Source organism: Corvus cornix, chromosome 2, assembly GCF_000738735.6.
Source record: "Corvus cornix cornix isolate S_Up_H32 chromosome 2, ASM73873v5, whole genome shotgun sequence".
NCBI classification, from domain to species: Eukaryota; Metazoa; Chordata; class Aves; order Passeriformes; family Corvidae; genus Corvus; species Corvus cornix.
Window position 1 is genome coordinate 110905388 of NC_046333.1, and position 15515 is coordinate 110920902.

At 39.9% G+C, this 15515-nt stretch overlaps 1 protein-coding gene across 4 annotated transcripts in view; it reads right to left on the reverse strand.

Annotated features, from left to right (window-relative positions):
* NOL4 (nucleolar protein 4) overlaps nucleotides 1–15515 on the reverse strand; it is a 190116-nt gene that overhangs the window by 124786 nt on the left and 49815 nt on the right. For all 4 annotated transcript variants that reach the window (XM_039548920.1, XM_039548923.1, XM_039548922.1 and 1 more), the window contains exon 5: nucleotides 14174–14306. In XM_039548920.1, the coding sequence (XP_039404854.1) occupies nucleotides 14174–14306 (133 nt within the window). The remainder of the gene's footprint in view (nucleotides 1–14173; nucleotides 14307–15515) is intronic.

Here is a 15515-nt window from a genome sequence, read left to right on the forward strand (position 1 = left end):
GTGAGCTAACAAGAACCTTATCAAGTTGAACAAAGACAAATGTACGGTCTTGCACTTGGGAAAATATAATCCAGAAGTGCAACATATTATGGGATCTACCCAGGGATTAGAGACCAGTTTTGTAGAAAAGGAGCTGAGGGTCCTGGTGCACAGCAACCTCAATATGAGTGAGCACTGTGCTGCTGCAGCAAAGGTGTCAACAAGAGCATCACCAGCAGATATACACTCTCAGTGCCTGCCAGACTGCACCAGGAATACTGTGTGCAGTTTTGGCGCCTGCTATACAAAGAAAGGTGTGGAAAGGCTGGAGAAGGTACAGAGAAGGGTCACAAAGATGATCAGATTACTGTGAAGCCTGCTGTGTGAGGAAAGGCTAAAAGAACCGTGTTCGTTCAGTTTTGAGAAAAGAAGGGTTAGGGTAGATCTTGATGCCATGTTCCACTATTTAAAGGGTGGCTACAAAGATAAGGACTCTCTTTTTTACAAGGAGTCACATGGAAAAGATGAGGGGTAACGGGTACAAGCTACTTCTGGGGAGATACTGATTAGATACACGAGGAAAATTTTTCACAATGAGAACAATCAGCTATTGAAATAATTAAGATGCAGCTGGACAGGGTCCTGGGCCACGTTGTACAGACCATGCTTTTGCCAAGTAAGGTTAGACTAGATGATCCGTGAAGTCCCCTTCCACCCTGATATTCTGTGATTTTACAGTTCTATAAGCTCTGCTTTATTGCCTCAGAGATTCGTGAGTATTGGAATGTATACTGCTTTGGTTGGATTTAGCCTTCACAAAATTGCCTCTTTAAAAATTTGGGCCGATGGTATTTCTGAGCTCTCAGAGACCATCTCTAATTAGAGTACAGGAAAATGCATGCTTAAAAACAGGTTCCCATGCCATCAAGCTCTACCTCTCTTCAGTGATCTGTTCACTTTATTTAGAAATAGACATCTATATAAAGATACATATGTATATTTGTGATAGGAGAAATATAGATTTATAAATATGGGTATAAAACCTACTAATAGAGAATCTATTCATAGTAATAAATACATCTGTGTAAACTTGAATTAGATTCGTATTTGTTTCATATTGTGTTACAAAATACAAAACTGGGCCAACATAAAACTCAATGCTAACTTTATTTTAAATAAATGCTGATGGAAAAATAACCTTGGCAAGTTCAATCTCAGCTACTCCCTACACAGCCTTCCTAATCCTTTACTCTCTGGATTTTTCTTCAGAACTGATTTCTGTTCACATCTGTGTGTACAGACAGGGAGAAACAAGTGGAAAGGCATCCAGCACATACTCACATAGGAAAGCAGAATAAGTAAAATTTTCCTGCCTTGAGGGGTGCTGAAGGGGGACAGTTTTCACTCTGAGCAGGAATAATGGAGGAGTCCAGAGGGTGGTTTCTCCTCATTTTTTCATTCAGGTTCAAAGTGTAGCTAACTGCAGTAATCCCAAGAAGTGGTCAAATAGCATGGGAGACTAGATTTCCAAAACAGAAATATCTTTAAAGAAACTCCTTATTATTAAGAGAAATTCACTCTGCAAGGCAGAAAGAGCTTAAAAACCAAAGAGTTATTTCTCTTCTATCTGCATACACATTAAAAGAACCACAGATACTGGTACTGCTAGCATCTTCTCTCTCCCTCATATGTGTGTACTGGATGATCACTTAGGCCTGGGACCTTTCTGGCCAGTCTCCCATGCCCAGGCGTTAGCCAGATCACAAGCAACACAGGGTCCTACAACATATTTCAGTTAAGAAGCAGAGAGCCATTACAGCATGCTCGACTGGGACATGCCAGATTTGGGACATCCCTGTTGTCCTTCTCCCAGGAACCATATTGCAGAATCCTTTTCTAGTCACAGAGGCTCACATCAAGCATCTACAAAAAACAACAGATGCACTAGAAGGCCTCAAAGCTAGCCTAAAGAAAAGCCATAAATTGAACAGAAGTGCCATGCAGACTATTGACTTGCATCTGGGACAGGACAATCCTGGTTGTGTGTACAGACTGGGGAATGAGATGCTGGAAAACAGGGTGCAAAAAGGGACCTGGGGGTCCTGGTCGATGGCAAATTGAACATGAGTCAGCAGTGCCCTGGCAGCCAGGAGGGCCAGCCCTGTCCTGGGGGCATCAGGCACAGCATGGCCAGCTGGACAAGGGAGGGGATTGTCCAGCTCTGCTCTGCACTGGGACAGCCTCATGTAGAATATTGTGTGCAGTTTTGGGCACCACAATATTAAAAAGACATTAAATCATTAAAGCACATTCAGAGGAGGTCCACGAGGATGGTGAAGGGCCTTGAGGGGAAGCCATATGAGGAGTGGGTGAGGTCACTTGGTCTGTTCAGCCTGGAGGAGACTGAGCAGAGACCTTGTGAGGGAAAGCAGAGGGGCAGGTACTGATCTCTTCACTCTTGTGACCAGTGATAGGACCCAAGGGATGGCATGAAGGTGAGTTGGAGGGATTTAGTTTGCATATCAGGAAAAAGATTCTTCAACTCAGAGGGTGTTTGGGCACTGGAAGAGGCTCCCCAGGGAAACGGTCACAGCACCAAGCCTGACAGAGAAGCATTTGGACAATGCTCTCAGGCACATGGTGTGACTCTTGAGGCGTCTTGTGCAGGGCCAGGAGTTGGACCCAATGATCCTGATGGGTCCCTTCCAACTCAGCTCAGTCTATGATTCTATGATTCTATGAACTAGACTACACAAAACCAGGCATTACACTGGAAGGGGTTTTAAGAAACAGAAAGGACAAATAGGCTACCACTACCCATCCAAGTAAATTATCTGGGCAGTAGAAGCTCTTCTCAAAAAACCCCGTTCTTCTGCATGGCCATGATAGCATCAGAGCTGCCTGTAAAAGGCTAGAAGTGTACACAATTTCCTAGGTGGTGAAAAATTGTTTCTCAGAAAAATGATAGTTTTACCATGTCCACCCTTTCCTTTGAAAAGCAGCAGTTAAGAAAGCTTCTACTGAAATCAACACTTTACAACGCCAACTGAGACAATTAAGTTCAAGGATCACCATGGAACACTCCTTCTTAAATTACTGTGAAAAACTTGGCCAGGCTGCTGTTTCACTCTTTGAAATCTTTGAAATCTACCTGTGCCACTTGCCTTTTAGTACTGTCACCACAGTTCCTCAACTCCTAGAGCAAGCAATCATTTTAGGCCCCATTTTTTCCAGGGGGTGAATAGAAGCCCACTGCTGAATAGCTGATTCAGAGAAAAGAAAAATATTTGTCCCTGCTAAGAGGCTTTACAACATCCATGCCTTTAATTAAAGTAGGGCATATTTGCAGAAGATATAATAATATGTACAACTGCAAGTCTGTGACTGCAGTCTTACAGGAGTAACCAGGGATTATAGCCTGTTGCAGGAATCTAAGAGGAACAGTTCCTAGAGAGCACACGTAACTAGTAGAGAACAGCAGAAATGTAGCAGAAAGAAGAAATGAAGATACAGGAACAGACAGAGCTTGGCTAGCTTGAGGAATTAAAGCTTATCATCACTGCATAAATTGCACTGATGTTTTAATTAAAGATACAGTAGCAGTTTCAGTGCCCACATTAACTACTTCAGGATTCATTCAGCTACAGAGAATCTATTACGTAAACCTTGTCTCCACTGGAGTTCACAGAAATTCTCATGATGGATTTCAGTAAGATTTGCATTGCATCCATGTATTTTGGAGATGGATAAAATGTCTAAAAACCAAGTCACAAAAAGTCAAAGTTCTTTCAAACCTTTGATACAAATACAGTCCTTGAACAGTTACCTCAGAGGGATATCTTTTAAAAGTTACCGATTGTTTTTAAACAGACAGAAATCCTAGAAGATGTATGTATGTATGTATGTATGCAGACCTGTAAATGATTCAAAGACTAAGAATTATAGCTTCTTTATACACTGCAAGGAGTCCTTTTTAAAATTGATTTGAAAGCATTAGTTGCTTCCATTTACTTTCTAGCTCTCTAGACCACCCTGCTGCTCTCACTATTTGTACCACTTCCTTTTGCAGAGGACTTATTTCTTCCATTCCAAGTAATTTACATTAAGAGTTCCCACATCACGTAGCTCTGTCTTGCTATTGTCTCTTTGACAGGTTGCAGCATCAGCTCCCTTCAGAAAATCATCCACAAGACACTTAAATAGTGTGACATAACAAACTCACTGTATGTCTTTGCCAATTAAGTCATTAAAATTTTATTATACTTCATTTTTTGGTTCTTCTTGGAACAGTAACTTTGTGTAACTGAAATGTCATCTCTCTATTTTGTTTTTACAGAGGAAAAAAAAAAACCTAATCCCAGTTTGTATCTCCTAATTTCTTTTCCTATCCAATTAGTAATAGCAATTATCACTTCTAAGATTAGAGTAGTTTGTTGATACCATGGTTTTATTACAGTTTCTCATAGCAAAAAATCAAATTTTCTAATCAATTATTGCCCCAAAGTATCTGTTACTATTGCCTTATTTAAAAGCTGCCAGTGAATCACATTCTTTTTTTCTGGTTTATGATCTTATTTAAATCTCCTTGCCAAGGTGTATGCTTATGTGAAATTCAAATTTCAGAGTACAAAAAGCTAAGCATAGAGGTTTGAACTCCACCTTCCAGTCAGAAGGAATTACTAATTTTACAGAAGTTTAACAGTCTATAGTAGTGATCTTGGATGGTTATTAACAAGGATCACTCTGCCTTCTGCTTAGGGAACTCTACCCAGTAAAGCACACAGGATATCAGAACAGCTAGAAGTTCAGTAGAAGCATCACTACTCTTCCAGAGATGCATTAAACTGACTCCTTGATTTACATCATGAAAAAGGCAGCTTGTAAAAACATTGAAGTTAAATTGAAGTACTGAGGAAAGACTTTCAACACAAAGATGCAACTATCCCCATAAGCAGGAACTTCAGCAGAGTCTGATCTCAAGGCAATCTTTCTGCTGGAAAGCCACATTCTAGCTGCAAGGCTGGCATCCTGATGGGTTGTTATCTGATGGAAGTGGAGAAAAGCTTCTTGGAGCTAACTTAAGGCATCAATTTCTCTTCAGTTCTGTGCACCTAAGTCTCAAAGTTGTATGTTACATAAATTTAGCTTTTATCTTAATTTATTCTATTAGTAATGCCAGCACTTACAGCTGAGGTTCTGAATTGGTTTCTCAGCATCACACATAGTAGAGCCAACAAAGGCCATTACATAGTGTGCTCCTCCACATCTTTTGCCAGAGTGGGTCTGAGTAGCTACTGAAGTCTGTCAGTCTGTCAGTCTGGAAGGCTGCTCCTGCAGTGGTCAGAACTGGTCAGTGTCCATCTGGCATGCAGCAATGGAGAGACTGCCTGAGCCTCACACACCTCCCAGCAGGCTGTTAACCAGTCACCAAGTGCTAAATAAACTTGTAAAATGAGTCAGACTGTATTCTAATCTGTGTTGATGCGAAATTTAATTGTTCTTGTATCTTTCTCTCTCCAGTCAGCCTGCAAACCAGCTCCTCTCTCACAATAACCAGGCTATCAGTGTTCATGAATACTTGGAGGACACCACTGGAGTTCAACCTATCCTGAAACTTTCAGGATGATTGCATCATTTTTTCCATCCTGTTATTAAGAAGTGCCAGAGATGGCACATCCCTCTGCTTCAGGATAACAGATACAGTGATTATCTGGCAACATTAAACCAATTATTTGAAAACACCTCTTCACAAATCTCAGGAAAATATATATAACCCCTTCCTTTGTGTTTTAATATTACAAAAGACTATACCACTGAAAAAGTACTCATCTTTTCTTGTAATCAAACTATTTGCATTTGGTTAAAAAAATTACTACTAATTTTAAACATTCAGCATTACAAATATTTTATCAAACAAGAAATGCTTCAAAGAAATTTCCATTAAAAATATCTTTTGCAAGACAGCCCAATGTCTCCAGGGCATTTCCTGCTCAGAAAAAAAATAAATTAACAGCTTCCTTAATTAAAATATAACACAGTGAAGAATCAATGGCTAAATATAATTTTCTTTAAAGGACATCCTTTTAAATTCCTTTTCCTGAAAAAAATGCTCTATTATATTATTCTATAGTATATGTAATAGGAAAAAAAAAGGGGAGTCAATGCCTAGCATGCATTTTAACAGTAACTATTAAAAAAACCCTCCACCTGTACTATAAGGAAGTAGACAAATTAAATCAAACAATCTGTGCACATAGCCTCTGCTAAAGTCAATTGGTACATTTGACAGGATAAAATGGATAAAGTGCCTTTACTGGAAAGCAAAACTTAATCTCTGTAGCAGAATGCCCCTCCTTTTTTTTTTAATGTTAAAGAGAAATAGGAGAGAACAGCCTGAGATACGCTAAGGGAAGAAAACAAAGAATATCGACCAAAACCAAGCAACACTTTCAGAAATCCAGCTAAGCTTAGTTACAAGGACTTGCACACTGAGATCAAAAGCAGACTCCCTTCAGTACCTGCATAAGGAAGAGACAGCTTGGTTGGTCAGTATGATTGCCAAAGTGAAATACATATTGTTACAGGACCTGTACACCACTAATACAACTGTTCTGAAGATGCAAAAGGACACAGGTCTGCAGCTAGCCCTTTACACAGGGGTAGGCTTCACTTACCACTAGATTGCTGATGTAAAAATGAGTGGCTGTGAATAGAGTGAATGGTCTTGCAAGCATTTTACTTGTGAAAAGATAATTCTAATTTCTCAGCTATTATTGGCTGCAAGTATTCCCTGATGTAATTATGGAGTAATAGCTGAGAACCTGATTGTAACCAACAGTTAGTAGTTTGTTGCTAACAAGGCAAACATGACAAACAATTTTGAGGCAATTATTGTCATTACAAGCCACACTCAATTGTTCAAGGCAAGCGTAATAGAAAATGACAGTTGTGCAGCTGGGAGAGTGGTGCAGGAAACGAGATTATTCTCTGGTTGCAACAGACCACTCAGACTCTAGCAGAGAGTCTGCTCAATGCATAATTCATGTTTAATAATATTTTAGTCTCTAAAGAAAATTACAGTATAAGATAAGAAACAAACAGATATCAGAAAAAGAACACAAGTTATTATAAGGTGGAATAAGACGCACAGAAGTAACATGGAGCAGGGGGGAGATATTCAGTATAGCAAACTCACAAGATGCTTGCAAGTAACAAATGTAAATACAGTAACTCTCCATATTAAAAGAGTCAGTTATAAAAGCAATCCATTTGCTATGCTTCAGTGAGATGGGTGCTCATGTCCAAATCCCAGGTTGTGACCACTGTGTGATTAGGTAGGTCCAGGAGGAAGGACGGAGAGCTCTCCACTGAGAAACACTGATGATTAATTCTGAACAAATTTGAATTGTGTGTGGAGTCAAAGGAAGATTTTCCTCTCTCGTACAATAGAAGCGCCTCATGTATCAGCTCAGTATTCTGATGACAATGCACACAGCAGCTGCCTCGTCAGCAGCCAGTCCATTAAAATACTTGATTTGCTGAAAACTCCACCCAGCTCTCCTTAACAATGTTAAGGGCTGAAAGTTTCTGATGCAGCTGCAGCAGCACTTCAAGCTCTCACCCAGGCTCAGTAGAATTCATTGTCAGTGACACTGTAGCACTGCTTAAATGTCATTACAGCGTCACTCATAGTGCCTTTTGGACCAATAAGGTATCACTTCTAAAGAAGCCATTAAAACACCACTGAAACTAGATTTCAAAAACTCTCTGACTTTCTGGTCATGTTTCACCATTTTCCTCCCTTTCTTAAATCACAGAATCATAGAACGTTTTGGCTGGAAGGGACCTTAAAGATCATCTAGTTGCACCCCCTGGCATAGGCAGGGACACCTTCCACTACAATGCGTTGGTTTATGCAAAAAAAAAATCCATCAAACCAAACCTGATGCGCTAAATCGCTCCAGGTGTAGCTCCACTGAAGCAAAATAGCGTCACATGCCAGTTTCTCAGGTATGCTTTGCCTCTGCTTAGGTGAGGATGATACTGATTTTCTCACACAGAGCAACATGTTATAGCTAACTCCCTCTCTAAAGAAACCTCTGTGATTTTGACGTCTGTGGCACACTTCAGTGCAGCCCATAGACTTACTCAGGAACATATATGTGTGACTGCAATGTCTTTTGCTTTATTAAGTAAAAAAGCTGGTGCTTGCAAAAGGTGGCAGATCAGCAACTGCAGAGACAGGAGACCTTTGCTTCTGTATGTCACATCTGTACTCTTTTTCGACTGCCATGAGACAGGCAGGTATCTTAGATTTTCACTTTCAGAAAAATAGTATTTATTGTTGCACTCTTAGTCATAGGAAGTGAGATTATTGCCCAAAATGTTGCAAATTTCAGTGGCTTGAACAAGACTGGAAGATCTGAATATATCATAAAATTCTCAGAGTGCCTGGTCCTAGCTCAAATGTAATTTTAAATGGTCTGCCATTTCACCTAAGAAAAAAAAAATAGTAATGGTTTTTCTATCCTCATTATAAGCTAACATTCTTAATCAGCCCAAACCCTCACTATTAAGCAAAAATTACCCTTTTCTTCAGCGTAAAATGCTTATTAACTTTGCATGTCCAATGTCTTGTATAAAGTAAAAACATTATAAACAACTTTAACAGCGTTATAGATTTGTTGATATGGATCTACAAATTGCAAATAAAACCAGTCAAGTCACAAAAAGTCCCTAAAATGAAAATGCTTTCTAAAAGTATATGAGGTTGCATCTAGGAAAACTGGCAGATTGCTTTTTATTTTATTTTTAATATTTTTACTAAGGCTTTGTGACTCCATGTGGTAATTTCAGTCTATCCCATATACCACAGAAACGTCAGGCGCTTTGTTTTGAAGACTAAGGAAGTAAAGGTATTTAGTAAGAGACATCTAAACTCTGCAAACAGTTTGGCAAACCTTTAGTGGGCCTTTACTGAAGTCAAGTGGACTTAGACCTCATACAAGGGCATTTGTAAAACCTTTCAGTGCTTGAACAGAAATTAAAAGCACAATACATCTTGATGTAAATTGATTTTATAAATTAAAGTAAAATAACATTCCCACTGAAAATTCTTAATTACCAGCAAAAAGGTTGCCATGGACTTAATGCTGGGAATCATCTGCTCTCATGTTGGCTTTGCTACCATTCACTTTACTCAAGATCAAGAGCAGGGCCAGTCCATAGTCAACAGCAGAGACAATTTACTCCATTATACTCTTTCACCAATCTGTCTTCACTTTGGCCTGCAGCTGGTGCTTGGACTCATATATCTTGAACTTAAATTGCTTTGAGAAGAAAGAAAAGTCAATGTTTTAAGACAGGGAGTCCAGGTTTCAGTGGAATAAAGACAAAAGCAGAAAGAAGTACAGTAGTACAACCAAGTTCAGAATGAGAAGGTAGATTAAACTCTTGGCTTGGACTTAGCTCAGAGAGAAAAATCAACAGCAAGTCTGCACTCTTGCATAGACAGTCAGTTTTGACAACTTAATTAGCTAATATTACTTATTTCAGGTGAAGCCGTTGTGTAGAGATTATAGCTTTGATGCAGAAAACAGGTATTTAGATGACTGACTCCAATACTTGCATCTGTCACAAACACCAGATGAGTGAAAGGAATAGCTAATGTTAACACCCAGGTTTCCTACATCTATATTGTGTAAAATGTGGCAATTTGAACATGCCAAGGAAAGAGAACTAGAACCATCCAAGTGATTACAAACTACTTGAAGACATAATCCTCCATTGCATTACAGTATTATTGATCAATTTTCTATAAATTGGAAAAAATACAACCAGGAAAAGCTTATTAATCTCTACATCTAAATTGATAGCACAACCCCCATTAAAGGTTGACTTCTGATGTATTTTGTCATAGCTATCTCCTATAAGCTCCTACAAATCTCCACACAGTGCCTGTGAGAGGCAGTTGTATATAAATATGTATAAACACGTAGCAGTTATTTTCCAAAATCTAGATTGAAGAGAACACGGTCCCTCCACCCAAATCCAGACTAATCACTGATATGTTTCTGTATACCTCAGTAGAGTGAGAAATACTGAAAATAAATCAATCCTGCATCTTTCATTGAGTTACAGTCAAATAGTCTCATCCCTGACTTTTACTAGATAGCTCACATAGTAAAAAAACAAACAAACAAGAAAAAATTCAGTGCCAAATTCATACTTAATTCTCCTCACTTCTAGGGTTGTACATGTTCTTAATTTCCTCTAATCAGAGCATCCCCTTACATACCTCATGTCTTGGTAACTAATGAACTACCACAGTGAAGAGAGAAACACACCCACCTGTTCTGCACAGGGCTCCAGCTAACAGGCAAGGGCAATGAAAGTCCCATTTTCACTCAGGGTAGAAGCTGTTGCTGCTCCTTTGAAGACCTATCTAGAGGTCAGTTTTCACTACAAAAATCTTTTTTTTTAACAGGTTGAACCACTAACTTAAAAAACAAAAAAGCTCCTTTATTTCCAACTCAGTTCACAAACCTTGCCTGCTGTCTGTGGTCTGACACAGGCAAAAGGGTTTGATCCAGCAACATCAGAGTCCCGAGAGCATTATTAAAAGAAAGGAGAATTATAGACAGCTCTCAAGTGGGAGCTTGGCCTGAAGAAGAGTTGTGCACCGGGCTCACTCCAAAGAACCAGCTTAGGACACAGAACTGTGTCATGTCTAGGGAAGCAAAAAAATAGGAACAAGCAAGAGGCAAGCAAAAGAGAAAGGAACATATCTGCAGCTTGCAGCTCTGTTATCCAGCTGGCTGCTAGAGAAAACACCTCGGAGGCACTGGTAAGCAGAGAACCATACCCCATTCCCAGCTGGGGAATGGACCAATTGCAAATTAGGGCTGCTTTCGTTTTCTGACTCCGAAGGGAAGACCCGCAGCCCTTTTCCAACTCCTACCCCATCATTGCAACAGCCCTGCAGGTGCTCAGGATGCTATTTTCAGCCATTCACCAGCAGGTGTGACTCAAGACCCTGTTATTTAAAGGCGTACTAAGGCTAATTTAAGTGGGAATTGTCTTTAGTAGTACTGCAGCCCTGTACCATTTGCCAACCCTCCACGCTTTTCATTACCTCCTTAATTCCCAGTACCCTTTCCACCTAATAAGCTTAATACAAGTATTACGAAGCCTCAGCCCACTTGCAGAGCCCAGGACTTTTGTGCAGTACCAGCACCCATTTACTCTGAGCAAATATGCACCTTCTGTCTCTGCGCCCTTCCTCAGCATTTTTCTCACCTACTATGGCATTTCTGGGTGACGAAGTCTATTGCTTTCAACTGATACTGTGAGTTTCTCTCACACTTGCCTTTATCCTATTTAGGTTCAAGCAACCTAACCATGAGAAACAGGACACAGTATTGGGCTGGAAGACATCGAGAAACCTCAGGTCAAATTTTCTAGTATGAGCATTACAGAGCGTAATGGACTCCCAAAGACAAATGCCTGTCTAAATAGGATGCAAGTATAGCCCCAAGGGATGAAGTTATGAAAGCATCTTATTTATTTTACATAGACAGTGTCAGCATTCTGATGCTCTGATAAACTGAAGTGGAAGAGCAGCCTCCATCTATCCCTCAGTAGCATGGCCCAGCTCACTATTATATTCCTCTAGGGTACACAGACAGTTTATATTCTCATACCAAACCAATTGAAATCCATAACAAAAAAAACCAGGGGATGTCCCAAAATATTCACATCCTACCTCACATGGAAAACCAGGGAAGTAAAGTGATTAAACACATCACCTTTAGGTACACTGGAGCTGTCCTTAACCCACCCCAGGCAGCAATTTTCCTAATGATTCCCATTAGCAAATTATCCTCCCAAAGAGGGCATGCTTTGGGCAGCAGAAGACCTGTGCTATCCCATTCCACCCCAGACACCAGTTCCAACTGCATGTGCACAGGCAACCTTATGCAACAGGAAGTTTTCACCTGCCAGGATGCAGCAAACACACTTCAGATGAGGGAAATGCCAAGTGTCTTTATCTATAGGCTGAATGTGGTGGCTGACATAAACTTTCATAGACATACAGAATTGAGGAAAGGGAGCAAGAATCGCTTTAGACACACAGATTCAGGCTTTGGTGATGATTTTGGTGTGCGTGTGCTATAATTAAGGATTAAATTTGTAAAATTTTACAATGCAGCCTGTGACAGCAAAAGGGATTGTACTGCTAAGTTCCTTAAGTTCCCTTTTATTTGCCCTCCTTCCTGTTCCAACTTCCTTTCCTCTACCTCTCATATTCTTTATTTTCTTCCAATCTTTTTTTTCCCTGCCCTCTCCTATCATTCCTCTTCCCCCCCCACACTTCTCTCATGTCTTTCTGCTCCTCCTTCAGCCTCTTCTCCCTCATCTGAAACAGCAGTATTGCTATAACTAGCCACACTTAGGTTTGCTACCTGACAGCAGCCAGCAAAGGAAAACCATGAAGCAGGAAGAGAGCTGCTATTTCAAATCTCTCTATCAGCAGATGCTTTAGCCAGAAGATGCAGCAAAAAATAGGATTGCCTTAGGAAGGTGAGCAAGTACCATCTGGGAGGAAGGGAAGGAAAGCGTAGAGATTTAAAACTGTACTGTAAGATCACACACCTGAAGTTCAAAGAGCACAGTGGATTTATTTCCCATACATTTGAAAAAGAAAGTGACAGATTTGCAGCACTTTATCATTCATACTTAGGTTCTAATATGATTAGATGTGGCACATGAATCTGGTTGCAGCAGGTGTAAAGATATGTATGACAGGCATTTCTTCACAGGTTACTGTACTGAGCTATAATTTTTATTTCAGACATACACATGCATACAATTATTATTAAGAAACTATATATGTGAAACTTCTACAGCATAGGATTGCACTGAAAGCCAGATACATTAAAAAATGGCACCTTCCTAAGTATCCCTGAAACCTCCAAGTTAGCAGTATTACTATAATATATTATCCCTGGGAAAAGTCAAACTTCAACAGGAAAGTGAACTAACTTTTCATACATCATGTGCATCAGAACTGCTGCTTTAGCAAACATATGTAGACAGAAATTAAGTTAAAAGTTGAAAAAAATCTGTGATAGCTTGAGGACACTCAGACAAAAGGCAGTTGTGTTTAGAATCTGACCTAGCAAATTATCACAGACATCATACTCCTTTATTTGTCTGGAGAGCAACTCAGCTGAAGATCCAACCCATCACCAGATCCTATCAGCCACTATGCACCACACCCATTCTCACCTAAATATTTTACCAGCTAGCAAATTACCATGATGCATGAAGTGCAAAGCATCCAGGTTAGCCATCAAATCAAATATTTAGTGTTCAAGAGAAACATAAGAAGCACTTCTGATTTGGCACACATGATCAGAAAATTCCCAAGTAGCAAGTAAGGAATTCCAATGTGTTGTCTCTAATAGCAATAGAATAGACCTGCACTTTGGGTGTTGTGCATTGATGTGCCACTCATGAGCCACTGTCACATTCTGTAGTAGACAGGCTATTTGTGAGCTCCATAATCCAGAAGAAAGCTTATTCCAAACCAGGCTCATTTAACTTGCTATATAACAAGGGCTGAAACTTCATTTATGCACCTGCAATGCAAAGTAAAACTTTCATCTCTGACCAAAAAGTAGCTTTGTGCTGTAAACGAGAAACAATTAACATTCAAATGGACAATGCTGCTCGCTGTTTTCTCATCTTTTGCCTCTATTTCCCTAAAGGAATTTGTTGTTTTCATCCTTTCTTCTGAATATGACATCCCAGTTCCTATCTCTCAAATAACCAGCTTCTGTGACACTCCCTCCTTGTAAAAACAACTTTCTCAGCTTTCTGGGTTGCCTCAGAAAGGTTTGAGTTTCATTTCCTTTATGCCTGTGCATGGTCATACTACAGATATATATATAGAAACAGTAAGATAATACTACTTAACATACAGTGGTCTAAGCACTCATCTGTTGCCTAAGCAACAAATAAATTAACATGCAAAAAAACTCCAAACTTCTTCATGCTGAGATATAGGGAACATGTATTTCAAATTACCTATTGAAACACACTATGAAGAAAAGCAAATTCTAAATGAAAGCACAGAATGGGAAAAAAGACAAGGCAATGCCACATTTTCTGTACAAAATGAGAGCCTTACCATCCTGCTGGCCCTGGAGGTTCTGAGGACTTTGCATTCTCTCCTCCAGATTTGAGCTGAGGTCGGAGTTCACAGCTGACATTCTAGTTGAGTCACTCATATCAAACTCATCACTTTCTATAGAACTTTCATCCTGCAAATAGAAAGAGACATGTCAGAAGACATGGTAAACTGTTCACATTATATGTGCAGTTCATCCTCTTCCCATTTGTTCCACTTGCATCTGGCGTGGAGTGTAATCATACTAAATATTTGTGTATTCAAGAAAACAAGCAGAGCACATCAAGGAGAGGAAGGAAAATACAGCATTTATGTGGTATGATAATCTGACAAATATAATTTGTTCAGCTATGAGGATACTACATAGAAGCTCCATAGTCTTTTCCAGAAAAGGATTGGTAACTAGAGACCCCACACCAAGTCCCTGTTATTCAAATTTGGCTGAGGAGACCTCCCTATATTCCCTGCCTGAATCCTTTACCTTTCCCACATGGAAGTCAGTAACCCTGTGAATGACCACTGTCCTGGTTTGGACTGGGATAGTTAATTTTCTACTTAGTAGCTGGTACAGTGCTGTGTTTGGATTTAGTATGAGAATAATGTTAATAACACACTGATGTTTTGGTTGTTGCTAAGCAGTGCTTACTCTAAATCAAGGACTTTTCAGGTTCCCATGCTCCGCCAGCAAGCAGGTGCACAAGAAGCCAGGAGGGAGCACTGCCAGGACAGCTGACCTGAACTGGCCAAAGGGATATTTGGAGCTCCACACCATGGAGCATCATTCCCACTGTATAAATTGGGAGGAGTTGGCCAGAGGGGGCCAGTTGCTGCTGGGAGACAGGCTTTCAGTGGGTGGTGAGGAATCTTCTCTGGCATCATACATGTTTCTTGGGTTTTATTCCTCCTTCTCTCTCTCTCTCCTTTCATTACGATTAGTAGTAGCAGTAGTAGTATATTTTACTTTGTTTAAATTATTAAACTGTTCTTATCTCAACCCCTGGGTTTTCACGTTTTTCTGATTTTCTCCCCCATCCCACCAGAGCAGGGAGAGGAGTGAGCAAGCCGCTACATGGTACTTAGTTGCTGGCTGGGGTTAAACCACAAAAACTCACAGGAATATATTTCCAAATGGCAGCTTGACCTAGTGAGAATGCACGATCAAATTTCCTTGGCATGATGTCACACTTACACTATGTTTAAAGAAGCATCTATGAAAATTAGAAAGCTTATAAAAGTTCTGAGCACGGTCATGACAGTCAGTGGCAAATAAAAGTAATATAATCACAGAAGTATCACTGTAAATTTATTCTACATTACACGTCTTTAATATGATTTATCCATC